The following is a 27126-nucleotide window of genomic DNA, read 5'->3' on the forward strand; positions in this document are numbered from 1 at the left end:
ATCACTGCCCTGAGCCTTTGCGAAAGGCGGGATGTAAGCGCAAGGAAGGATGAGAGGGAGTGTAATGGCAAACCGGTAATGGGGTGTGCGACAGCGCCCCCCTGAGGCTGTTGTGGGCGACACTTCAGCGGGGAGCTGGTCCAGGGCCCGTCCCGCAGAGGCGCCCAGCGGGGAGCGGAGCTGAAAGGGTGCGTGTGTCCCCCGTCCCGCAGGAGGACGCCCCCGCGGAGCAGCCGGCGGCAAGGGCAGCGGCGAGCGCCGGAAGCGGACCCATTTCTCCCCCGCCGAGGTGGCCATCCTCGTGGAGGCGTTCGCCAAGGACCCCTACCCGGGCTTCGAGGAGCGGGAGAAGCTGGCGAGCAGGGTGCAGAAGCTGGAGCCGCGCGTGCACGTAAGAAAGCGCGAGCGAGCGCGCCGGCCGGGCTGCAGGGGCTGCGCGGGGCGCGCACAGAGCGCGGCCCCGCGCCTGCCCGGGGACGCCGGCGGCCGTGGCAAAGCGGCCGGCGGGACGCGGGGCTGAGCGCCCCAGGAGGGCTTTCCGCTGGCGGCAGGTAGGCAGACGCGGGGGGGGGGGGGGCCCGGGGGCCCCCCCCCCCCCCGCCCGCCTCCGGCGCACCTGGACAGGTGTCCCGCGAGAGGGGGGGAGCGCCGCGCGCCCGCCAGCCCCCGGGGGCAGGGAGCGGGCGCCCGGTCGCTGGAAAAAGGTATTTGCAGGCTGGCCTGAAGCGGATCAGGGCTACGACCAGAGGCCGCCTGGTTTTGCATCCTACGTGACCCAGCGGCGTTGACCCCAAATAGGCGTGCACCGGACTGCGACCTCCGTGTCTTGCGCTTGAGAGGGCGAAGCCTGCGCAGGTCACCGAGCGCACTTCGGGGTGGTTGCGCAAGCGCTCGGTCCTCAGCTGTGGAAGTGAAGTTGTGTCTGACTTCGGCGGCTGCTGCGGGGCTGTCCCGCGACAGAAGGTCCAAAGGGCCCCGCCGGGCAAGTCCTGCGGCTCAGTCTGGTTGGAAAGTGTCCTCGCACAGCCCTCGCTCATCTCAGGGCAGCCCCTGGCGGGAGAAGCTCCCATTGCAAAGAAGCTCCCCTGGATTCCGCCCCATTGCAAAGCCTTGCTGATCGCTAGCCCCACTACCTCGCGTGGTCGCCTTTGCCTTGCCTTTCCCCCATCGGATGAATGCTGAAGATCCGTAGCCCTGCCTCCTTTCAGCCCAGCCCTTATCAGGTTTATGCGAGCAAATCGATTTCAATTGAACTTGTAATTCTGGATTAGGAAACTTTGGGATTAGGATTTGAGAATAGTTCCCACAAAACTTGATGCTTCTGCATAAACATAGGCTGTTTCAGAAGATGGGGGTTGGATAATCTCACATGAACGAGGCTCTGCTGCCTTCCAGCTCTGTTGGACCATAATTCCCAGTGAGCCCCAACCAGCATGCTAGGAGTTGTAGTCCAACTTACCTTTTGAAATTGCAATCCCAAGCATGTTTAAAAGGGGCCATGCCGGAAGACTAGACACGGGATGAAAATGAGTGCAGCAAGTGACTTCTGGGGGGCGCCTCTGATTAAGAAGCATGGCAGTGTCTGAACCGACTCTGTAACCCCTAATACAGAAATGGAGACTAAGATCAGAGTTAAAAGTTTGTTATGAATCAAGAGTGTTAAATGAACAGGTATAGGGCAGATTAAGTATAAATGTAGATTTGCAAAGAACAAAAAAGGCCACAGAAAATATTTAACAAGAATTTTGATAAGCTAAATTGGTTGAATGTAGCTTGTATCTATAACACTGGAGGTTCAAGAAGAGGCAATGGGGAACATGTGTATTTTATAAGGGCTTCTATAAATTTACTACACAAAACCCATTTTTTTCACAGCAAAAAACAAACAAGATTGTGTAGGATCTTCTCGTGTGATGCTTATCTTTGATTTGTTGTTCTAGTCTAGAGAGATTGGACATGTGGTTCTTTCCATTCTTCTATTTTAGGTCTGGTTCCAAAATAGACGAGCCAGACAGCTGAGATCAACGAATGTCAAAGTAGAAAGAAACAAGGGAGCCCTCCTTCAAAACATCCAACTTTGGTCCCAGCCAAGAGAGAGCCCAAGTCATGCAGCAGCAGCAGCTGCAGCAGCAGCAGCTCAAGATCTAGTGAATGAGCCAAGCCAGCCAGGAAGAAGTTGGCATCTTCATCATCCACTGCAGCACTGGGGACAATATGAGCAAACCAGCGACTTACAGCAGCACCAGATGGTCCCTTTCCCGCAGAGTAGTTTTGGCTTGGGTTCTGCGGCTAAAAATGTGCAGCCGGGTTTTGGAGGTGCCGGGAATCTACCTTTTATACAGCAACAGGAACAGCAAAACACATTTAACCAGACAACTTCCCCTGGGAACTCTTACACTGATCAAAGCCTACAGCCTTCTGGAAATCTACAGTTGGGAGGGCAAGCTTGCACACCATATCCAAGGCCGCAAAATTTAACACATTACTCTTATTGTAACCAAGGTGGAGTTAACGAGGAAAATAACTATGCTCACGCCTCTCTGACTGGTATCAGTCCAGTTCTATATAGTGATGAATTTCAGCTGGATAAGAAAACAAGCTCTTTTGGGGATAGTTGGTCTCATGGGTCTAGAAGTGACATGTCATTGGGATATGGTAGTAACATGACTACTCCTTCCCCATCTGCACAATGCCAAGAGGGTCTTCAGGAGCAGATTCCTCCAAGCCATGTTTTTAATCAGCCAGTGACGGAGTACTATCCCCTTTGGCCTGCAATGGGAAATGATTATTTGCAAGAGCTTTGCAAGATTCTTGCAAATGAGTAAAACCAAAAGCAAGTTAGCAGTTATTTCCCTGATACTCCCTAACTCCAACCTCATCACACATACTGCTAAAAGTGTTTTATATTTGTAGAATTGTCTGTGCATGTGTATCTGTATATATGGATCAATTAAACTGTAAGGTGCATTTATTTAACAATAAAGATCTGAGTTGGATGGCATAATTTGGTGTCCTGCAACAGCAGAGAGTTGGACTTGATGGCCTTCATGCCCCCTTCCAACTCTACCATTCTATGATTCTATGAAATGTTCAGCTATTTTAGCAAAGTAGAGGATCATGAGCAGGGATGCTTTTTAAAAGTATGACATGTGTGACTGCAATTTCTGTATAAAGGTTCTTTCAAGCCAAGTCAGCCAGAAGGTATTTGCGATCTCTTGCATCTAATGCAGTATCTGGGACATTATCAAGCCTCAGAACAGCCCATCTGAAGCAGATAGTCTTCCTTCCACAGTTCCCTCTTTCTGCACAATGCTAAATAGAAGCTGATCCTTCTGAGCCATGTTTTCCCATCAGCCAGTGACACAGTACAATCTCCCTGGACTGAAAAGGAAAACAAAGAAGTTGCACAAGCTATACAAATGATGTAAACCTTCCCTCTGTAGCCTAGTTGGAAAATTCTGGTCATAATGTTAGGAACTTTTTGTATACTTGTAAAGTCTTTATATGCGTGTTTTTCTACAGTGTACCATTTAAATGGCAAGATGTGTTTACTAAACACTTGTTATTTTAGCAAGCTTTTTTAAGGGAATCAGGAGCAAGGCTGTTTGTTTTTGTTTTTTTTAAAGTACTGAATGGGTGTAACAGAGATTTGTATGTCACTTTTCAATAAAGGTTGTTCTTGAACTGATTTGCCCTATTGCCCTCATGGTCTTCCCAGAGACGTCAGCCTAGCCAGGCTGGGAACAGCCTGTTGGATATGCACACTTTTTGTCTGATGTCCTTATGCAGTTAAGCATGTACTTGAGTTTCTAAATGTGAAAGGACAACTCTGCTGCTCACTGGCAGTAGAAATAAAAGTTTCAGTTGCAGTTAGCACTGACTGCTGAGACAAATTCTAAGGTACTTAAGTCTGTTTCCCTCGTGCTTCTTATGTTTGATAGACACCAACTCAAAGGGTGCAGAGGACCTTGAATTAATTAGGACTTTACAATGCATGGACTGAATGAATATGGTTCTAAATGGGTTTATTCACAAGCTACCACATCCTTGGAGAACAGTGTTTATTCTTAATGTACCAGACATGTACTAGTGATAAGGTATTTCAAGCTCTTCTTACAAAAGCAAGCACAATTCAAATTTGTCATTAAGCCCATGAGGAGTTACTGTTTTTCAATTAAAAAATCCAGAAGAAAAACATGAGGATTTTGACCTTGTATTAGACACAGGATCAAATGTGGGTTAGATCAACATTCAAGACAAATGTGTTTTCACATTTATGCTCTGCTGTTCAATTGAACTATTCTCCAGATAGTGTACAACAGGCTATAACAATACCAAAAGCTGCAAAAATTCACACTTGCTACACCTATAAGCCCATGGTCCCCTGCTGAAGAATGGATCAAGTTCTGCAGTGCCTGGCTAATTACTCTCCCTGGCAAGAGAGGAAACCAGAAAGCTCCTTGCAGGGACTGTTTCACTGGGGCATGCTGGGCGGCTGCTTCAGTCCATGCTGGGGCATGCTGGCAGTTCTTTCCACACAGGCCAGGCTTCCACTCCTATTCACAGATAAAGCCTTGCTTTGCGTGGAACTAACTCTCCTTTCATTCTTCTAAGGGACGCCGACATCTCCGCCCGTTCCTTTTTCCTACAGCAGCTTCGCCCAGCCTGGGACGCTGCAGGAAAGCTTGAACCACAACTCCCAGAATTCCGCAGCGCACTTCCAGCGCGGACTTCCGAGGCCTCCTCGCCCGGTTGTCATGGTTCCCTTCGGCGTCCCTGTAGAGCCCCGCGGAACCAAAGTTCTCGGGCAGGCGTTTCCGGGGGACGGCGGGGGCGCGGAAAAGCGGTGCACGCGCACGCTTCTTTCTGCCGAGCCGCGTAGAGCCTGTGGCAGGTTGGCTCCGCGTGTGCACGCGTCCGTCTGAGCAGAGGCGAGGTATGGGGGGACTGGGGGGCGGTCATCCGCGGCTCGTGGGGGCGGGCGAGGGCCTCGTGGCCCCATTCCTGTTAGGGTCATGGCCTGGCTTCCCTACGCCAGGGGTAATTCTCCCAGACTCTGTTGTTATGGTTGCGATGTCTTGTTACTATTAATTGCTATCATCATCATCATCATCATCATCATCATCATCATCATTCTGTGTTTATAGCCCTCCTTTGCTATTGTTCTCCTAAGTGGATAGGGGAAATTGAAGAGCAGAGGAGATCAGTGAGAAAGATAGATTTATTTATTTAAAGCTTTTCTGTCCCGTCTTATTATAAAAAGTCTCAGGATGGTCTTACGATAAAATGAAGTAAAGCACAATATCACATCCTCTGTAAAACCCCTATTAAAATTACAATTAAACCTTAAAATGTTGAAAAAATAAAAAGGTTTTGGCCTGGCGGGGAAGAGAATAAAGTGTCGGTCGGTATCAGGCAAACCTCTCTGGGGAGCGTGTTCCATAACCAGGGTGGCACTGCAGAGAAGGCCCTTCCCTGGATAGCCACTCTTCTGATCCTCCTTCAAAGAAGGCTCCTGAAGAAGGACCTCCAGCCTAGATCTTAGGGTGCAAGCAGACACGTAGGGAAGGAGATGCTCCTTCAGATATCCAAGTCATCACCAATACCTAAAATTGGGCCTGGGTTTCAATTGGTAGCCTGTGTAGATGGTAAAGGACCGGTGTTATATGTGCATATCTGCTGGTCCCTGTTAACATCCCACCAACTGAAGTATCTGGACCATCTTCAAGGGCAGTCCCACATAAAGTGCACTACAATAGTCCAGTCTTATGCTTTCATGTTGTATGTGTTCCATTTTGCCTTAATAAACTTAGTGAAATAGAGGGTAGCAGGGTCCTATAAGAAGTAGTTTCTGTGACTAAAATTCAGTCTTGCATTTAATGTCTGGAATGGCAAGAATGTGTGTCTATTCTGAGACTCGTACAGATGATGCCACTAATTTGTTTATGCAGTAATAGCCAAGATGTGCTAAGCTTTCTCCTCCACTTTCATGCCACTGAAAAAACTGTCAGTAACCAGCTGCTGAAGGTTTCATTGCGTTGGAATAGGGGTCCATTACTCTGTTGGTGCTAGAAGTGTTGAAATAACTTGGTTTCTCTGCTATGTGATGACACATACTGTATATTGCATATTTTTATTCATCTCAGTTATACTTGTTTTCTTCTAAAAGAGATCGTTTAGCAATGGAGGAGAAGGACCAAAAGCAGCATCGTAAGAAGCATAGTGGGCCAAAGGCTGACAAGAAAAAGAAGCGTCATTTGAAAGATTTGGGACTTGAAGATGAGGAAGATGCCCGGAAGAGAAACCCAAAGGCCTTTGCAGTCCAGTCTGCAGTCCGAATGGCCAGAACTTTCCACAGGTATCTTACAGCTGGATTTAGTAATGTTAACCTTGGTTTAGCTCTCTCCCTTATCATCCATGAAAGGTTTTATTCTGATTTTTTCCCCTCCCTACCTTCCAGAATGCTCCTTTCCCCATCTCTGAGGTTGACTTTTCAACCAACACAGTTCCCTCTACACCCCTGTCTTGCACCTCAGAGTGGTGAAAATGAGCTGTCCTATGGCCCCTGGGACATTTGCTCAAGGATCATAAGCTGGCTCTCTGAACTGCTCTTAGTCAAAAATGGAAGGGAAAGTTTCTCATCTTGTAGGTGTGCTAAGGAAGTAGAAGGGAGTGGCAGCAAGGCTTGCTCTCTTAACACTAAACCAGGGATTATTATTTTGTCCAAACACAGACTTTGTTGTTGCTTTATAATCTAAAAGAATTCTTATTCACAAACAGGACTCAGGATTTGAAGACAAAAAAGCATCACATTCCAGTGGTTGATCGCACTCCTTTAGAGCCTCCACCTGTGGTGGTGGTTGTAGTTGGCCCTCCAAAAGTTGGAAAGAGCACCTTGATAAAATGCCTTATTAAGAATTTCACAAGGCAGAAGCTAGTTGAAATCCGAGGTCCTGTAACAATTGTGTCAGGTAAGAAGGCGTGGGTGCATGTAGCCTTAAGGTTCTTAACTTTGGCTGGACCATGTCCTGGATTAAAAACACCAAAAACAATACTTAAAAGTTTGAGATATGGCATCTGACTGTTCTGATGAGTAGGGCCCAGTTGAATGTCTCTGGGAAAAATGTTTCACAACCAGAATGCTGCCATTGAATCCTGAACACCAATTGCCACCCACCTTACCTGCCGCAAGGGAGGCATCTGGCACAACAATCTCATGGATCAGCAGGTGCTCATATTTACTGAACGTTATGGATGTAACTAATTGGAAAGGTGTCTTCAAGGGAGTCCCTGTGCTGTCCTTGATCATTTGTACCATAATATGTTTTATTACACCAAAATGAGCCAGAACTTCTTGGATTTCCCTGCCACATAGTCCTACCACATAGAATCAATTAAGTCAAAATTGTTATAATAACTGACATTTACACTGTACTGAAAACTGTCATGTTCTGCTGTTTTTTTCTTGTGAACAGGGAAAAAGCGCAGGCTAACAATAATTGAATGTGGATGTGATATTAATACAATGATTGATCTGGCTAAAGTTGCTGATCTGGTAAGTCATATGAGTATATGATGAGGAAAGTTTTTTTGAGGGGGGTTAAAACCTATATAGGGAGAACAGGTCACACATTAATTACTAAGTGTATAAGATGCAAACTCACTACATTGCTTTAGAGTAGTACTCTAAACAGTAGCTGGAATGAGTAATCCTACACATTTTTACTCAGAAAAAACTCCTGTTAGTTCCGTAGACCTAATCCTATATAATACGTTGAGGATTGCAGCTTTGCATATGGATCCTATGTTTTGATCTGTGGACGAAAGACCTTTAATGCAATATGGTTTATTGGAGCAAACTTGTTACATATTAACTAGGTACTGTGAATAGCTAGGTCACGTTCATGAATTGTCTTTTTGCTTCTCTTTGAACAATTCAGTAGCTTTCTGGGTGAAACCACTTGTGTGCTTGAAAAAAAAACTTTTGCTGTGCATAATTCCATTTTCAGCCAGTGGTGTTTACAGTACCTCTTGATGATTCGCACAAATGAAGTACATGCCAGAAAAATAGAAACAGATTATATTTCCTCATGTGAAAACTGCAGCAGAAACTAATAGCCAATGGGGAAAAGGAAGACACAGTCCCAAGGGACAGAGAGAGTTTGACTCCTTCATGTAGCCCAATATGTTTCAACCCTGCATTTTGGGCTGCCTTCAGGAGCTTAACTAAAAAAGAGGGACAGTAGGATATGTTCGTATATATTCTTAACTAAATATTTTAGTATTTCTAATTACCTGTTACATATGACTACCACAACAATCACTATGCATACTTTTTAAATTAGTCTGCAGAGATTTCTGAAATTTGAAAATGTTTCCAAGATAAATCTTTTGATTGGTTTATATATATTTATCTTGATAAATGCCAGTTGTATTCATATTTATGCTGCTTAGACTTAAGGTCATTCTTTTCTAAAAGTGCAGCCTCTCTCTCAGAGAGTCTAAACACATGTGTATTTTAGAAGAAAGAAAGAAAATCTAGCCCTTTATTAAGACCCCCTAACAGTTTAAAATCCACTCAGGTTCATTTCTTATTTTTCCATCTGTAAGGAATTTTTATGAAGTCCCAAACCTAAAACTCTTTGCTCAATGTACAAAACAAAAAAGGTGCTTTGGTTCTTAGTTCTAATATTGTACTGATGTTTCCCTACCCACAAATAAAAGATAAATCTCCCTCTCCCTCTGTGTGTGTGTAAACATTTATATAAATGTATACATTTGTATAAATATAAGCATTTTGATACTTGGTTTCTTTTCCCATCAGGTTGTTTTGCATGTTTTCCAGTTTTTTGTCTGGCCCCTATAAAATAAAGATCACTTCATTATTTCAGCGGACTCCCCGTCCCCCAGCTCTTTACACTTTGAATTCAACAGGAACAGGGTGTATTTTCCTATGATGCTAGTAAATTTGTTCCAGCTAATTGTTGGGACTTTCATTTTTCAAGTGGTTGTTTACTTTCCATTTTTCCTTTCAGGTTTTGATGCTTATTGATGCCAGTTTTGGTTTTGAAATGGAAACATTTGAGTTTCTGAACATTTGCCAAGTGCATGGCTTTCCCAAGATCATGGGCATTCTTACACACTTGGATACCTTCAAGAATAACAAACAGCTCAAGAAGACCAAAAAGAGATTAAAACACAGATTCTGGACTGAAGTGTATCAGGTATGATAAGTCACTAACTTTGTATGAAGGAGTTAAGAGTGTGTAACATATCTTTAAAGAGGGAAACACAGGTGCCAATAACGTGGATTGACTGTGCAATTGCATTTAGTTGCCATTGCAAAATTGCATGTATTTAGGTGGTTTCTATCACAACTTGATTTAATTCCATTCTGAAAATCTATTCATGTTGTCTTGTAGTTCAGTGTCTGCTTGTGTAAACTCATAGACTTTGATTTATTCGGGGAGAAAATTTAGTCAGGTCACTGTGCAGTGCTTGGTAATAATCCTCCAATAATGCAAGCATTTTTATATTCCATGCGCATTTCAGTTATGCTTTCACTGTAATTATGCCCATTCCATGGTACTGCAGTCTCAACAGTAGCATTCATGCAGGAATGTGTTACATACACGTAAGCCATCCTTGCCATCGCTTGTTTGAAAACTCTGTACATTGAAGGGATAAGCAGTGCAGCGCATTGGCACCCTGCAGGACCCACTACCAGATGTCCTTCCTCATCCATCTGCCTGTCCGCTTGCTTGTCTGCTCTTCTCCTTGCTTTTGTGGCCAGAACACCTCCGAGTTGCACAACTTCTTGCTTCCTGGTTGCTGTGGTGACTCAGAAGCATCCATGGAGGAGAAGCAGCTGGCTAGCCGTGCAGAAGAAGCTGCAACAGGCAAAGTGGCGGTGGTGGGACAGGAGAACCTACGGTGGCGGGCGAAGCAGCAGATGCTGCAAATCTGGCCTTCATTTGTCTACTGTTCCCACAATTTTAACATAGGTTTTCAGTCATACCTGATAGAAGAAGCCAAAGGGGAAACTATACATCTCGCTTGTTGCAGGACTGCCACTGCAAATGGTGCTCCCAGATCAAATCATCGTGTTCCTCTCCCCAAAAATGTGGCCTTTGTCTTGTCTGTGATGGCAGCAGGTTGTGTGTTTTCCCAGCCACTGGTAGCCAGTTGTTCAGAGCACAAGTTGTGAAATATGCGATGCAGTAATGTCGCTAAATTTTACGGGGAGAGCTGTTGGGACTGGATGGGGGTGCTGCTTTCGGTTGTAACCCTGTTGGTTATTGAATGTTGCCCTTCCTAACCTTCTCGGGAAGGTGAACTTTGTTTTCAATACCGTGTTGTGCTTTTTCCTATCTTTGTATTCGTATCACCTTGCATTTATAGTGAATGAAAATCCCAGACTTGCTGGAAAAATAGTTAATCATGCAATTCTATACATACTGAACTCAGAAGTAAGCCCTAGTATATTCAGTGGAACTTACTCCCTGGTAAATGTGTATAGGAGTGCAGCCTAAGTATAGCACCCTGCTTCAGGTACAACAAGATACATGTGTTCTGTGAATTAATGGTATTATTTGTGAATTTAGGGTGCCAAATTATTTTATCTTTCTGGGATGGTACATGGAGAATATCAAAAACAGGAAGTCCACAACCTTGGGCGTTTTATTTCCGTGATGAAATTCCGGCCTCTTACATGGCAGACGTCTCATCCATATGTTCTAGTGGACAGGTAAATTCCTTGTTGCGTTTTTCATTATTCCCTCCAACTGTCCACAACTTTAGTTGTTGTTGTTTTTTTAAATCATATGAAAGTACTGTGAAACTCCTCATTGTTTGATATTTGCGGAGGCAAAATATTGCCTCTGATGTATTTCATTGTCTTAAAATGGATCAGGCTAACAGAGTGGTGAGTGTGGGGTTCAGCTTCGTGGTTCAGTCCACATTTTAAGTTGGAGAATGTTTTTAAAGGTGTGGGAACTCCCTTTATGCAGAGCTCTGCAGCAGGTAACCTGGAAAGGTATGAATGTTGAATTGTGGGTAGCCATGATTGCAGCTCCTGTACAAGCAACAGTGAGGTAACCAAAAGAAAGTAGAGGTGACATGACCAGGCAATCAGCTCATTTCCTCCCCGAAAGAGATCTGAAAATTATATGGTGCTTAAAATTAAAAAAAAAAAACATACTTGACTGTCCTGCTAGCATCAAGCTTTTAGAAATTATATTGCTTGTAGAGCTTATACTTACAATTATATTATTTGTGATTACTTACTACAGTTGTTTATAGCTTGACTATACAAATCCTCCCAAGGTGACTTACAAATAACAGTGAAATACTGAGCATTTTGCACATTTTTTTTCCTAATGTTGTGAACCAGAATCCTTCCTGTAGTGAGGCTGGTGGCCACGGTGGGAGGAAAGGTCTGCCTGGAACAGGCCATGAGGTTGTCTTTGCCTGCCTGCTTTTCCCTCTTGGAATCCTTTGTACAAGGCAGTTGGCCCTGTGGGTCGGAAGCAGAGAAGGAGACATTCTAATAGGAACTGACTCTAAGTTTATTGTTGCTTCACTCAAGGTCAAAGGGATGTTTCTGCTTCAAGTCTGCAGACAGGAAAAATCCTTTATGGCATGGCATTTTGTTCGGCCAATTTCTCTAAATATTCAGTGTAGATACACATCATTTCTTGCTTTTGAACATGTTTTTCCTTACTGATTTGAAGAGTACTCTATGGAGTAAGTTTTAAAAAATCAGTATATAGTAGTACTCTTTTCAGAAGCCAGAAAATGAGGGTCAGTGCAGGGCTGGGGGCGGGATTGAAATAAGGAACATGATAATTGACAGCCAATCTTAGGTGAATATGAAATAAAACAATAGCCTTCTGTCTTTATGTTAAATGGAAGTGCCTGCAAAAGCAGTGGAGGCAGTAGGAATTATTATAGTGTGGGATTTTTGTGGTGTGAGATTTACAAAGATGGAACTTCTGTAAAACACATGCACTTCTCTGGTTTTGTATTTCTGGTGCCCACAAACTTGACACTTCTGGCTAAAGTTCTTAGAGAAATATGAGCAGTCTGGTGTTTTTATTGCTGCTACTAAAGCTACGGTCCAATTAAAACAATATTTCATAGTAGGGTCTAGCGGCCCTAAAATGTCTCTAGTTGATGCAGGAGAAAAATGTATGATAAAATTCAGTTTCACAGCAGGAATAACCATTCAAAAAGGTTAAAAGGTGAAGATGCTTAAGGGAATTTTGGTACCAGGTTAGAATATGCACAACATTTTGCACTTCATCCTTTCTGAAAATGTAGATAATTTGGTTCTGAAGCATCTTCTTATATTCTGTAGGATGGAAGACTTGACAAACCCAGAAGATATCAGAGTTAATCCAAAGTGTGACAGGAAGGTTTCACTTTATGGTTACTTAAGGGGAGCCCACTTGAAGAACAAAAGCCAAGTTCACATGCCAGGTTGGAGATAATGCATTGCTAAATATTTTTTGTTTCTTACTTTATTGTTAAAGGACCATTTTGAACTTTTAAGATTCGTTAAGAATGTTGTTTATATAAACTTGGATCCATTGGAACATAGATGCAGCCCCTTTAATAAAGCTACACTTCCTTTCTCTTTGCTGTTTGGTAGGGATAGTAATCCAGCCTCCCCTGACCAAGATTTTACTTCTTTTGAAAAAAGTTTTGCCACAGATCTGATAAGATCAGTAAATAATTGTTACTGCAGATTGGGAGCTGAGGTCACAATTAAGTCCCATCAAACACCTCTGAATAAACTCCAGTTCATGCAATCCCATGCACATCTCAGACTTAGGGGTCAAATGCAGCTGGCCTGGTGTTGCAGTCTGGCCCCCAGCCACCCCCACCCCCAAGCTGGCAACACCCACTTCCCTCTCCTCATCCTCTTTACCGCAGTCTCTGATTGTTCAGTGGGTTTCTGGCTTTTCTGGAGTGATTCATCTCCTCCAAATCCCAGTTCAAAAAGAGTGAGAGATCTAATTATAGATAGTTGGAACTGCTTTGCTTGTATATCGGCCCTGTCCCCCTTGGTCTTCAGCCTTCGCAAGTGCTGGTGTGTGGCCCCCAAGGGCCTCATCAAAATAGAATTCATTCCTGGGGCTAGAAGACTTGCTGAGCCCTTGCCATAAAGCCACCCAGTGACTAAGGTGACATTGAACTGGGACTTCCATGCCAGTTAAATGCTCTTAGCCACAGTGCTAAGAAAAAGCAGATTATTGCAGCCCCCCACCACCAAAAAAGGGCAGATACAAAGGCACTCTGTTGTGGTTTCTGTTTTTTGCATTTATTATGCATTTTTGGATCATAGTGCAGGTGTTAATTTTGGGCAGTATGCAGTCCTATACCTGTGTTAGCACAACAGAAAGCTAACAGTTCCAGAAGCAGCCAGGAATAGCAGAAACTCCGAAATGAGAATTTCTGCCTTTTTACAGAGCTACTGGAGGAAGCACTCATTCCAGTTACACTGGTGACGATTCCCATGAGTGCAGTGGAATGAATAAAAGTACAGTGACAGTGTTGGATCCTGCCCATTGCAACCTGTTCTAAAGTGACCAGTTCAAATGAAAAGGCAACATATAACTAGGAGCAATAAGTATTTAAATTACCAGATGAGAGTCAGTCAGGTAGCAGTGCGGCAACAATCAGAAATAAAGTATTTTATTTTAGCAGCAACCTACATTTGTGTGCCTTAGGGCACAATACTGTGTGTGGTTAGCTGAAGAATGCTGGTAGTTCTGGAACTTTCTCTGTCTAAACTTGCATAGATTCTGAAGCATTATAAGAAAACTGTATCATACAGTGGCATGAAATCACAGATATGGTAATTTTTATATGCCCATTGTAAATGTTTAACCATTGGGCCTCCTTGCTTTTACCTATCAGGCGTTGGGGATTTCACTGTGAGTGATGTCAGTTTCCTGCCAGACCCTTGTGCACTTCCTGACCACCAGAAGAAACGTTCCTTAAATGAGAAGGAGAAGCTGATCTATGCTCCACTGTCAGGTGTGGGAGGCTTAGTGTATGACAAAGATGCCGTTTACATTGACCTTGGGGGGAGTCATGCACATCAAGTCGAAGAGGTAAGTTTTTTTCTGCTTGACTTCTGTCTTCCCCTGTAATGGCGTGAAAATTACTGTCTGGTATTGAGGAAACCTTCTCTCCCCTCCCTTTGCTTTGCTCTGGAGATCATGGCTGGTAGGGAGCTGGAGGGAAGGGCCGGGATCATTGAACGTCCTCACCCTGGTTCTCAGGCAGACCTTGCAAGCCTGGGTGAGGGCTCTTGCGCTGCCATCAAGAGCAAAAAGGAGTCCGTAGCCCTGCTTGTGAGGAGGCGTCACGAGCCGAAGTGGAGACTGGCCCTTTCCCAGCTTTCTTGCTGCTGCCACCAGCCAAAAGGGCCAGTGCTGAGGGCCAGGGAGGAAGCCTCTGGCAGCCACCCTCATGTGCCACTTTCAGTGGCGCTTGCCCAGCAGCTGTTTCATGAGCACAGAAGGAATTCTCGCCAAGCAGCCCTGCAGCCCGTTTTGTTCTCCCAGGGGTGGTCGTGCTTTCCAGGTTTGGATGCCATGGCAGTCCCAGGAGTGCTCACCAAACCCTGAAGAAAGCCGTGGGCTGCTGGCGTGGTGCATAAGCACGAAAGGTGGGTTTGCAAGCCTCCCTGAAGAAGCTGTGGCAGTTTGCATGGCATGACAAGCCCCCTGTGGGCCAGGGGGCTGCTTGTGCGCTTGAATCCGGTCAGCGTCCATCTAAGAAATGTCGTACGTGCTGCAATGTGAATGTGGAATGCATGAGTGTTCTCTCCGCTGGAGGTATATCCATCTAGCAGGCGTCAGGACAGAAAGACCTAGACCATGGCTCCTCAAACTACGGCCCATGGGCCAGATTCGGCCCGCCATGCCTATTTATCTGGCCCGCCTTAGAGGTTTTGGACTCGCCGTGCGGCAGCTTGCTCACATGGAGATTGTTTTGGACTCACTCTGAGAAAATGATCTCCACGCGAACAAGGCGCACGCACCTTGCTGCGTGCGCCCCCCTGCCTCACGCCCCCCCCCCCCGGCCTGCGCCGGCACTGCCTTGGCAGCCCGTGCCCACTGCAAGCACCTTTCAACTGGCCCCCTGTTGAAAAAGTTTGAGGACCCCTGACCTAGATGTATGAAATAGCCTTGTCTTTGCCTTACTAGAGCGATAGAAGTGATTCTGGCATGTGCAAGGCAAAGGTGTGGCCTGAAGGACGTTGCAGGAGTTAATATTTTTCCATGTGGATTTTATTTCCCCTCTGCTTTTCTTACTACTGTTTTTGCCTCTCTGTCTTGGGAAGACTGAGAAACAAAAGGGTCCTGTTGAAATGGCTTCTGCAGTTCCGTGCTGCTACATTGACAGGAATCATTCTCTCAGGGCAGCGCCCACTGTGGATGGGTGCTTTGGTACTTTGATTAATTCAATTTCTCCTGGTCCATGAGCACAGTAGTTTGGGAATTTACTCTCCCAGTGTTAAGCAGGCTTTAAAGGAGCATACAAAACCTTTAGTTCCCATCCTTGTGAACTGGTTGCAGCATTCCACTGAGTTTCTCATAACCCTTGTTGTGTTTGCAGGGCAGTGGCCGGGAATTGAGCCTTGTCTGCCTGCTAACAGTGTCCCCCTTCTGTGCTGTGTGCAGCTGCCATTTATGCTGTTGCACTTGAAACAGGAGGTTGCTGATTGCAAAGCCTTTATTCTGCAAGCTTTGTGAGCTCTCTCAGCTCTGCTCACTTTTGTAAGACTGGGCCAAGCACAAGAAGGAGTCCACGAATGCTAGAGGGATCCCAATCCTAGTGATAGTACACATTGAAGAATGTGGCTCAATTTCTAGGTTTTGGTATGAAATGGAAATACATGGAATTTTAATTTTTAGGATGGATATGTGTAAATGAAATATGTTGTCAGAAAAGTATTGCCATTTTTTCTGAAATGTTTGACAGCATTTATTTTTTGAAACTGACTGAGCAGAGAATAAAGTTCATTCTTGCTCAGTCCCCTTTAGCTTTTTAGGTCCAGTGTACTTACTTTTCAGTGATTAATGGAATGCTGTTGGAGCAGTGGCTGATGAGAGAGCTAATAGAAGCAGCTCCGTTCTAATGGATGGAGCTTTAAAAAAGTAGTTGCTGAAAGAGTTTTGTTTCTCAGGAGGACGCAAGACCCAACCATGAATTAGTCCAGAGCCTCATCTCCACACACTCAACCATTGATGCCAAGATGGCTTCAAGCAAAGTCTCTCTCTTCATGGATTCCAAACCGCTGGGGACCGAGGACATTGAAAACCAAGGGTAAGCTGCAGTCTGTGGTGAAAGGAAGGCACTGCGCAGACCTTTTTCGTCTCAAGATCTTATTGAAAAAGAGAGTGGATTTGTTCAGTATCTGAACAAAATTATTTTGTTTGTTGCAAATATTCACGTGGGATAATAGAATTTGAAGATCATGTGGCTCGCACAGGTGTTTGATCCTACTGCCTGTAATACCACAGGTTTGCTTCATGTCATCCAGTGCGCCTGCATTAAGTCTTCATCCAAAAATGAATCTTACCAGTACAGTTTTGGGCACAGCTGCAATTTTAAAGTGAATACAGAAAAGTATTGCTTCCAAATTATCTAATCTGTCACAAGATTTATTTTTCAGGCATCTTTTCAAGAACTGTGTTGACTAGTTATGAAATTTGTACATGCTGAGGGAGTCTTGGCACATTTATGAAGTCAACACAGTACTTCACAGTGCTCATGTATATTAATGTCTATTCATGTATTATATTGTTCATATTTTATAACCCCTAAGAAAAGCCCAGATATCTATGCTGCAGGAGCAAAGTGCATTGGGTTTCTTTGAAGATTAATTCAGTTTTTACATCCTGAGACTCGTTCTTTCTTTTCCATCAGGTTATTTTGCATGTTCTCCTATTTTGTCTGACTCAGGACCCTTCAGGAGCAGCCATGTACGGGCTGCTTTCTGATGTTGTGATCATATGAGATTGTCGGCTGTATGTGTGAACAATGCAGCTGTGTGTGCAGTTATTTCCCCCAGAGTGACACCCACAATGCTGACTGGGAAAGAAAGAACCATGGGATCTATTTTGCCCATTCAGTCGAGTTACTCCCACTTCCCAGCAGAAAGTGTATGGATTTTACATTAGAAATGTTGGAAGTTCTAATATTTGCTTAAAATAAGTATGTACCTTTCAGACTAGAGAAAATCTTATATTGATGTTGACTCTCTAAAGAAAGAAACCAGTAGGCATGTACTGCCTCCCTTACACTGGTGGTAGTATTAAGCTATTTGCCTAGATCTGTGGGTAGATGAAGAAGTCACTAGTGTTATACCAGTGAAGTATATTTTTCAGTATTTTAATTTCTGAACTATTTTTAATTTGATGATACTTTTTTATTTATGCTTACTTTGAAAGCATTTTTGCAATGCCTCAAGAAGAGAAGAAAATTGACCCCCAGACTGGGAGGGTACGTCGGAAAGCACTGTTTGAAGATGAAGAAAACGAAGATGGTGGAAGTGATGAGGAAGATGAAGAAATGTCTGAGGAGGAGGAGGAGGAGGAGGAGGGAGAACAAAGTAATAAAGGTTTTCCAGACCAAGGACTGTTTTTGAGATCAACCAAGCAGCTAAAAAAAGAAAACGAGCAAGCAACTCTAGTAGAAATCCCAGTATTTGCTGACAGTGATGACAATCTTGAGATGAGTTCAGATGAGGAAGAAAGAACTGGTCTTGATGGGAGCAAGGAAGAGGCAGATGGCATCAGACAAGAAAGTGAGGAGGAAAGTGTTACTGATTCTGAATCTACACATAGAAATATGGATTTATCATGCAGCCCTATACACTGCGATGCAAACAAGAATGACAAAAAAATGAGAAAGGATAGAAACTTGCGTAAAAAGGTGGCTGCTACTACAGATTCTGGAAATGAGACGGCTGAAGAAATGTCAGTGTCTGACTTAGAAGAATCCTCCTTGGAGGAGGAGGGAGGATCAATTGATGGTTCTGATACGGAAGGATCAGATGGAGAAGATTCTCAGCCACAGGGGGCTGAAGTTAAAACATGTGCATCAAAGTTTTTAAAAGATGAGGATGACATTGAATGTCTGTTGAAGGAGGAAGAATACAATGAGGCATCTGATTTTTCTGCAGACACAGCTGGTATGTATACATCTCTTGTACAGACATGACGTGATGTTTACTTGTGGTTTATCTTTATTGCTATACAGTAGATTTGCATACTACCTTGCTGGTTTCCAATGGAAGAAGCTGTGGTTGAAATCCTTTATACACTTAGCCGGTAGTCGGTGCCACCGAATTCAGTGGCATGTATTTCTAGGTGGATATGTATAGATTTGCACTGTAAACCATACATAAGTTTGAGTCAGTATTTGAATCCTGCTGTTCAGTGAAGGCTCTCAGAACAACTTACTCATTTCAGAAACAAATCAGAGACCTAACACTAAAGGAAAGAGGATTAGGATGGAGGAGGAAAGTAACACATTCAGGTACTGGATTCTTAGTTAAACAGTTCAACGGATAATTGACTACTGCTTTCTCAGCTGGACCTCAGCGATGACAACTGGTAATAGGAGTGGGTGCAGGGAGGTTTCTTCTAGAGATTAATCTAGGCAGTGTGGGGGGATGTTGGACTGCTGCTTCCTCTCCTAATGGCTGCAGCACCATTTGAAAAACAAGCTCAAGGAAAACTAGAAAATGTAAGATACCTTTTAAACTTGAATGTCAGACAGTTGTAAAGCCATAGGCAGTTCCACCTCTTTCAGATAAGGAAACCATGTTTGTTTGTTTTAGGTGCACTTAAATGGAAAGAAGGCCTTACTCAAAAAGCGGCAGAAGCCTTTCTGAGGCAACAACAGTCGGCTCCTAATCTCCGCAAACTTGTTTATGGAACAGGTACAGATGCATTGCTCAGTCTGTTTCAGAGAATGCCAGGAGACTAATAAATGGGATTAAGGAAGGAGATGGGGGGAAACCTAGGAGGCAAATTTATGACTTACTTAGTTTTTTACTTGACCTCATGTACCTATGGTGTTCATCCCTGCCATATTGGTAGCCTGAGAGATGGACAGCTAAACCTTTCTCATAGCTTATGAAGGCTTCTCTGTCGGCTCACATGAATTCTTTTTTACCACACAGCCAGTGCCTGCATATAAGCGTGATGCCCACTTGGGTGTCTGTAGTCCTGAAAAACACCCTGTTTTCTATGTTTGAATGCAGAGGTGAGCAAAATAGGTCCAGATGTCTGTACTGGACCTATTTTGTAATAGTAGATCAGCAAGAATCTCAGTTGTTTGCCAATAAACAGATGCCTAGGAAGGCTTGGCAGTTATAGGCAGCCTATGAATGAATGAATGAATGAATGAATAAAATAAAATAAAATAAAATAAGAATGGGTGAATGAATGAATGAAGCAAAATATCTCCCATCCTCTGCTCAAATTCTGCTGCTGGAATGAAGAACGCCTCGAGTTGATTTTTGTTGTGTGGAAGGTCTGTAGTTTCTACTCAGTTCTCATACTTAAAGCAAATCCTGAGGCTCAGAATTCTTTTAATTCTGTTTGACTTTTTATCAAGCTTCAGTTAGTGAATCCTGGGGTTCCACTATACCAAATAGATCCAGAAACCAGAAGTCTGACCTTCCCTGTTCTAATGTATGCCCTAAACTGCATTAGACAGTTTCCCAACACTCAGCTCAGCCCAAATGCAGACTATCAGAAAGTTTCATAGGTTGACTATTAATAGTAAGTGATGTTCTTCAGCAGTTATAACAGGAAAGATTACAAAGTTTGGCAGATTACAACTGAATTAAGGCTGAAGGTCATAATTATTCCTGGGAGTTAAAAAAAACCTTAGTAACAAGGATAACAAGAGATTTGGGATGTTATCAGGGTGGATTATATTAGAATCAGAAGAGAGCAAGGGATTTATTTAAATTTAATAAAACATTTCTACCCTGTCTTTCACTAAACATCTCAAGACATTACATTTATAATTCCCGACAGAAGATGACAAGAAAGAAATTTTCAACTCTAGTGTATGGATGCTTGATTTTGACTTCTTTTAAACTTCTTTTAAACTAATAGCCCTCTGGGCTATTGGGATGGTATATAAATGCAATAAATAAATAAAATAAAACCTGTTACGGAATAGCCATGCAGTGCAACTTGTAGTACAGTGACTTGCAGTAAAACTGCAAAGCACTTAAAGTAGCTTTACTGTGCTATTGATTTGTATTCAGTGGCTGAAGATGAGGAGAAAGAAGAAGAAAATGAAGAACTTGGAGGGTTGTTCCGTGTTAACCGTCCCAGCAAAGAATCCAAACGAAAAGCTGACGCCCTTGACTGCTCCAAATTCCCTGTGGAATCCCCACAAGACTGGGACTTCGATGAGGTGCTTCCATATGAAATTCATTTTTCATATTCATTTCTTAAAAGGAGTGTTGCTGGATAGGTCAGCTTGTGTCCTGTAAACCTTGCAGGATATGATCTGTTCCAGGAAATAGAGAGAGGAAAAATAAAAAGAGGCAGGTGATGGAAAGAGACAGCAAAGTAACAGCTGGTGGGCTGAGACTGGGGAGAATATGTAGTGGCAAGGGAGACTTGTTTGAGGGGAAGGGGAAGGAGAAGGAGCAGTTACTTTGAGACCCAGTTGTGCAAGACTAGCCGATTCCTTCCTTAACTGAGGAATGGAGCCAGTTTTGTGTTTTACTCCTTGGAAAACACATTAACCAAAGTTTTGCTTAGATGGCTTCCTCCAGAAAGGAGCGAAATGGCTGTGTTTACCAAAGAGCAAGTGGCTGAAAGTATTCAAGAATGTTTTGTGCGGTGAGCTCTGGTTTTTGTAACTAATCTTGCAAAATGCTTGCCTCTAATCCGCTCTGATTCTTTATGTTGACGTATAATAATCCTATTGCTCGATTTGATTGACAGGTTATGGACAGTATCAGAGACTGTTTTGTGACTGGAAACTGGGAAGCTGATAAAGATGCAGCAAAACTGTTGAAAGATGATGGTAGGTCAGAGGTTTTCCCTGTGCTGCTTACTCTCTGTAAGGTCTAATGTTCTAACTTAGCCCTTCTACTTGCTGGAGAAGCTAATAGACACGTGGGTCAAGCGAGAAGGGAATTGGCTTTTATGGTAATTGTAGGGGGAATTCGGTGAGGCCCCTTTGGTCGGGAAGCCAGCAGTATCCGGGGGGCAGGGGGATTTTGCTTGACATTTTCCATATTAATAAGGAGCAGGCTTTGGGAGGTGGCTGTCATTCCTTGGCTGGGAGATTCAGGTGGAATGCACTCCCCTCCCTTCATTTTAATAGGGAAAGGGGTTCTGGAGAAACAGGCTACTGAATGAAGTGACTCTAAGCCAGGTTAAAAAATTAGCACATTTGTTTTATATCTGACTGTAACTCATTCTCAGCATACAGGAAGGAGCACATAATCTATCCAATTAAGTAACTCCTACCGCTCGGTAACTGTGTCTTATGGAAATATCTGGAACGAAGAGCCAAGGGATAGAGATGGAATGGAAGAGAATGTGTTAGGATGCATGCATGATTTAGGGTCTTTATTAAGGATAAATTGTCAGATGACGGAAAATAATGATCATCTTTCTGATTTCTGTTTTTTATAGAGGAACTATATGGTGATTTTGAAGATCTTGAGACTGGAACTGTACACAAAGGCAAACCAGATGATCAAGGAGATGAGGTTTGGGGGGAATATGCAAAGTGGTCATATGGGAAGCTCAAATTTTGGATTTTACGAACGATGCAGATCATAAACATTTGATCATAATTCTGCATTGTTGTGTAGAAATGAATATGTGTTCACTCTGTCCATAGTTCATGTCAGACTCCTAATGGCCTCTCAACCTGTGGCAGATGTGGAAGAGTCCTTTAAAATTCTCAAATTCATATGTGGGTCGATTAAGTGCATATGAGCAGCCCAGGGGCTCTGGGACCCACAAGGAACCCAGGGGAAGGAATACTAGATGTCAGGATCTGCTCACCCAGAGCTGGCTGGGTTCTCTTGTTACTTCTGAGTGTGTGTTGCATTGTAGCCACTTGAAGGATTGTAAGGATCCTTCCTTACTTGGTAGAATGTCAACAGACCTATGTTTACTGGAATGCAGTATAGCATCAGGTAGCATATAACGCTGTTGAAGTTCTCATGGAGGTTAGTTAGGCTATGAGAAGGATAATATCTGAAGCACCATGGCCTTAATGAGGCACAGACTCAGTCTGAAACATTTTGGTTCTTGGAGACCTAGCTGTGGATTATTGCCAGTTAACTGCTTTAATGGGCAACCCATAATTAGCATACCATATTTTGCCTCTTCCTGGGGACTTAGACATTTAGATCAATCAGAAATGCAAAGTGGCAGTATTCAAATAGTTAAGAAACAAAAACATGTATTTTTTTTTGTCAAGGGGTGGGTGGGAACCATGCTGAACAAAAGTTTCCTTTGATTTTACTTTGTTGCGAGAATATATTAGTGGCTAATGTAACAGCATTCTGCTCCCCACCCTCTGTTTCTTTCTTTCATGTGTTTAACTAACTTCAGCCTGCTGTGAAGTCGTAGTTGGAAAGCCAATTATGTATACATGTTTCTTCTTTAATATATGTTCATGTAAGCAGCTAGAGAGTCCACAAGCCAATAATTTCAATAAATATTCTTCTAGTTCCAGCGCCCTGAGGTATCCCCTCTTTTCTCCTCATATGCCATAGCCCTCTATTTTATATCCTCAAGTTAACCAGCTCTTAATAGCTTGGAACCTTCCTGTTTTGAAAACTTCAGTGCAGTTAGAAAGTTCTTGGAAGTCTCAGGTTAGATTTCATGCACGCAGAAAGAACCGGTAGCATCCTGATATAGTAGATTTCAGCAGTTTGTGGGTGGGGGGGTGTCCCCATTTTTAGTGTCCTCCTAAATGAAAGACTCCTTGCAAGTTGAAAACTAGGAGAAGAGGCTTTAGGCCTAGCCCTCTCCTCCCTTTGCCACTGACGACTGGCAGAACAGTTTGGTTTCTGAAGGAGCACCAGTCCATTTGACCAGACCGTTCTCACCTTGCTGCATTGGAGAGATCCACCTTCAGCTTCTTGCAACATAGTATGAAAAGAACCATAAAAAGCAAAGTCTGCTGTGTTTGCCCTAAAAAAGGGCAAAATCCATATCGTGTCATGCCATTATAAGCCCAGTGCAAAGATCACCAGCTGAAGTGCTTTAGAGTTGGCCCGATAAGGGTGTTGTACAGTATGGATTACAGAATGCCATGTAATTCATGTGCGTTTGCTTCGCAGATGGTTTCATTCCAGTCCACACGTACCTCCTCTTTGGGAAATTGCCTCTCCTGAATTCTTCCTTGTGTGCATATTGTGGTGTTATGCACACCACACAAACCATCCTTTGGCTCACTACTTGTACAATGAAATGGATGCTTGCTGGACAGCTCCCAGTTCTTTTAAAAAGGCTTTGACAAGATTCTTCTTCCCCCTCTTATCAGGTGGAAGATGAAGATGGTCGGGAGCAAAGTGAGGGGAAAGGTGGCAAGGCTGACGAGGAAGAGGAGAGGAAGAAGCGCATGGATAAGAAGCAGAAGCTGAAAGAGATGTTCGATGCCGAGTACGACGATGGAGGTGCCACCTATTTTGATGACTTAAAAGAGGCGATGCAGAAACAAGCTCAGGTATCACTTTCTGACTCGACAGGGACCTTACCTTGGGTAGAGGCTAAGAGAATAACCAGAAACTGGGAAGCCTCCGCTCTTTCTCAGAGAATCTGTACTTTTCTTTCCGGATTATTAATATACACCTGACAAATCATGACGTACATGCTGTTCGTGTTGTTATTATTGTTAACTTTTAAAAGAACTGTGCAGGACAGGAGATGACAGGGCTCTGCAGAAGAAAAATCTGGTTGGATGATAAAGGGCAATAAAGTGCATATGAGCTACTGGTATCACAGAATACCAGTAACAATTAGATCTCACTGGCTGACTCACTTTCATTGGATGCAGGTGTGTTGGAGGCAGTTCCAAGGTGTGTAGCAGGGAAGAGTTTTTCATTTTAGGATCCGAAAGGTGAGGGAAACCACAACCCCTTGCTGGCAGTGGCTCATCCGCATTTGAGTTTGCGCTGCCTGCCTATTTCATTCTTCATTTTCCATCAGCCAGCTGGGCAGCTCTTCCAGCATTTATGTTCCTCTTTCTGACACACATCATGGGAAGGGTCCCCAGCCCCAAGCTCGAGAGAGAGCAATGGCTCCATGGGTGGCGGAGGTGGTTGGAGCGCCTTGCATCAAAATGACCTCATGGCACCCTGTGGGTTCCTTCTATGGAGCTGGGCCTCCTGCAAAGCAGTGAGCATGAGAACCGGCAGCTTGCCTCTCCCTCCGTAGCTGAGGCGTGCAGGCTGTGTAGAAGATTGCAGCAGGTGTGGATCAGGTCAGGGGAGGGGGCGGGGTGGGAAGTGCCTCTTGCCTCAGGGATGGTGTTGGGAGTGAGGGCTGGGAAGAACCAGGAGGAGGCACTTCTGGAAATGTGGAAGGCTGCCACATAGAAGGAAGAAGCGACTCCCATTTCCTTTTGGGAGAGGTCAGCACACAGTCAAGGCTCAGAATCCAACAGGGCACTGAACATCCCCACTAGCTCCCTTCTTCCCTGCCAGTTCCCTTCTCCAAGCACTGGGATTCCATTGCACAAGCAGGACTCGCCACTTAGACAAGGCAGAAGTATTTCTTTCTAGGGGGACCCCCCCCCCCCCCGGGAAATGCTTGTTTCTGGAAGGAGCCACATGAGTGTTGCCAACTTGCAGTCTTGCAGGAATGAATGTTTTCCCTTATTCTGGGTTGTCTCAATGCACTAGATTGCCATTGCACAAAAGGGGCTGCCTGTGCAGTGGAATGAGTGGACAGAAGAGAATCGGTGAGGTAAGTGCCCTTAGAAATTGGATTCTACACAAAACAGCTCCAAGACTAGGGAAAATTTACTGTTGCTAGGTTTAGATGGGCATTAAAAAGTAGGGTAATCTGTTGGTTTTCTTGTCTGACTTGAAGGGAGATCACTGTTCAAAGGCTTAAACTAATGGATGGTCATCAGTATTCCTCCTTTTTAATTTACTTTTTCTTTCTTTCCTTTAACTTTCTACCCCACTGATTCTGTAATACAGTTCAACAGAGCTGAATTTGAAGATTTAGAAGACGAGGCCAGAGTTCAGTATGAGGGCTTCCGGCCTGGCATGTATATCCGGGTAGAACTTGAGAATGTCCCTTGTGAACTCTTGTTGCATTTTGACCCACACTATCCAATTATCCTAGGCGGCCTGGGAAACACCGAAGGAAATGTGGGATATGTACAGGTATGCAGTCACAACAATATATGCTTTTTTCATTATCTTATGGAGTACTAGTGTCCTTCCTCCTTCAGGAACCAAACTTGAGCTGTGCACAGAGTCCAAAGGTGATGCTTACTGATTGAAAACCCACTCAGAAGTGCTCCCTTTCTCATTGTGCAACAGGAAGAAACGCATTTCTAAACAGCTGTTGTTTTCAGAAATAAAAGCTTTTTCCTGCTGTGGGGGCCCAGAGAAGCCAGAAGTGTCCTAGCCCTGTTCTAAAACTTGCTTGTACTGTTTCATATCGTAGCTGGTCACCTGCTTATATCAGTTATCTGAATGACCTGCTTGGGTGCCCATTGGCATGTGAAAACCACTCAGTAGGCAGATGTTTTATACCTGGCAATAGATATTTTCTCGAGAAGAGTGAAACTTAGTCTGAAATGGTTTTCCTGCAGCCGCCTGTGCAAGGGGAAGCATGAAGTAGGTCTTGCCTACTAAAGCACGATACAGGCACTGAGCGAGAACTCACTCAAAAATGTGCAAAATACTAGAAACAGTTGTTTTCCACCCACTCATGGTTTTTTGTGTCCCTTCAACATGCTGCCTGGGGAAAAATACATATTTCCTTAATCCCCACATTATTTCTGTTTGCAAGATTTCTATTTAGGGGTTACGATGATCATGCTACGTACAATAATTTTGAAATGCCGAATATCAAACTTGGGTACATCGTCGGCAGCTTTCTGCACTGCAAAAGTATTACCAGTTTCAAAACAGAATAGAGATTGCTGAAATAATTGTGAATACTGGGGCTTGCTTCTCATGACTTTGATTTTTTTCTCAGATGCGTTTGAAGAAACATCGCTGGTATAAGAAAATTCTCAAGACTCGAGATCCTCTGATCTTCTCATTAGGGTGGAGGCGGTTTCAGACCATTCCTCTGTATTACATCGAAGACCATAATGGCCGTCACAGGTTACTCAAGTACACCCCACAGCATATGCATTGTGGGGCAACGTTTTGGGGTAAGAGGGAAATCTACACTGTTCTAACTTCTGGAAGAACACCTGGATTTTCTTGTAAACCGATCTTATGAAGGATGAACATTTTTCAGGGCTTTGCAGAAGAGTAACTGTGAAATTATTGCACAGAATGTAGAGAGCATGTTCTTATGGGACCAGGTAAATGTCCATTAGAACAGAATTCCACAAGTGGCCCGGGGGAGGTCACTACTGAAAAGGCCCTGCCCCTTCTGTCCACCAGCCTGCTTGCTCATGCAGCTGGGCATGCAAGCAGATCCTCCAGTGCTGATCTGAGAGTGTAACAGGCAAGTTGGTAAAGACGATGGCGATCCTTCGAGTCATCTGGACTCGGCCCATTTAGAACACCGCGGGACAATTTGCAGCCCTCTTGCATGCCTTGGGCTGCATCTCCCAATGGGCCAAACCCTGTTCAGTATAATCAGTAGTGAAGGATGATGGCTGGCGTGTCCCTGCAGGTGTTTTGCTTGCCAGCGGGCCACTTGGCACTTCAGAGGCCAATATCTACCCTTTGAATTTGCCCTGGAGCCTGGCTGTCATCAGAGCCACTGGTACATTCTACGTGTCACATCATTTGATCGCTTAGTACCTACCAGTCCTTTAGCAGCCATGTGTCGTTTTTAAATCATCCTTCACTAGACAAAGACAGCCACACGTAGAGGTACATTTGAGTAACTCAATCCA

General features: G+C 44.0%; 1 protein-coding gene across 1 annotated transcript in view; it reads left to right on the top strand.

The window, feature by feature from the left end:
* The first annotated feature begins 4852 nt into the window (after positions 1–4852).
* BMS1 (BMS1 ribosome biogenesis factor) overlaps positions 4853–27126 on the top strand; it is a 30340-nt gene continuing 8066 nt past the window's right edge. The window contains exons 1-17 of the mRNA XM_044420312.1: positions 4853–4936; positions 6170–6358; positions 6781–6971; positions 7476–7555; positions 9036–9224; positions 10605–10747; positions 12359–12480; positions 13924–14120; positions 16205–16344; positions 17472–18214; positions 18866–18967; positions 20312–20463; positions 21003–21084; positions 21702–21778; positions 23572–23754; positions 25235–25423; positions 26247–26427. Coding sequence (XP_044276247.1) covers positions 6183–6358; positions 6781–6971; positions 7476–7555; positions 9036–9224; positions 10605–10747; positions 12359–12480; positions 13924–14120; positions 16205–16344; positions 17472–18214; positions 18866–18967; positions 20312–20463; positions 21003–21084; positions 21702–21778; positions 23572–23754; positions 25235–25423; positions 26247–26427 — 2947 coding nt within the window. The 5' untranslated portion in view covers positions 4853–4936; positions 6170–6182. The remainder of the gene's footprint in view (positions 4937–6169; positions 6359–6780; positions 6972–7475; positions 7556–9035; positions 9225–10604; positions 10748–12358; positions 12481–13923; positions 14121–16204; positions 16345–17471; positions 18215–18865; positions 18968–20311; positions 20464–21002; positions 21085–21701; positions 21779–23571; positions 23755–25234; positions 25424–26246; positions 26428–27126) is intronic.

The sequence above is a fragment of the Varanus komodoensis genome, unplaced genomic scaffold (assembly GCF_004798865.1).
Source record: "Varanus komodoensis strain SLA01 unplaced genomic scaffold, ASM479886v1 scaffold11, whole genome shotgun sequence".
In the NCBI taxonomy this organism is placed as follows: Eukaryota; Metazoa; Chordata; class Lepidosauria; order Squamata; family Varanidae; genus Varanus; species Varanus komodoensis.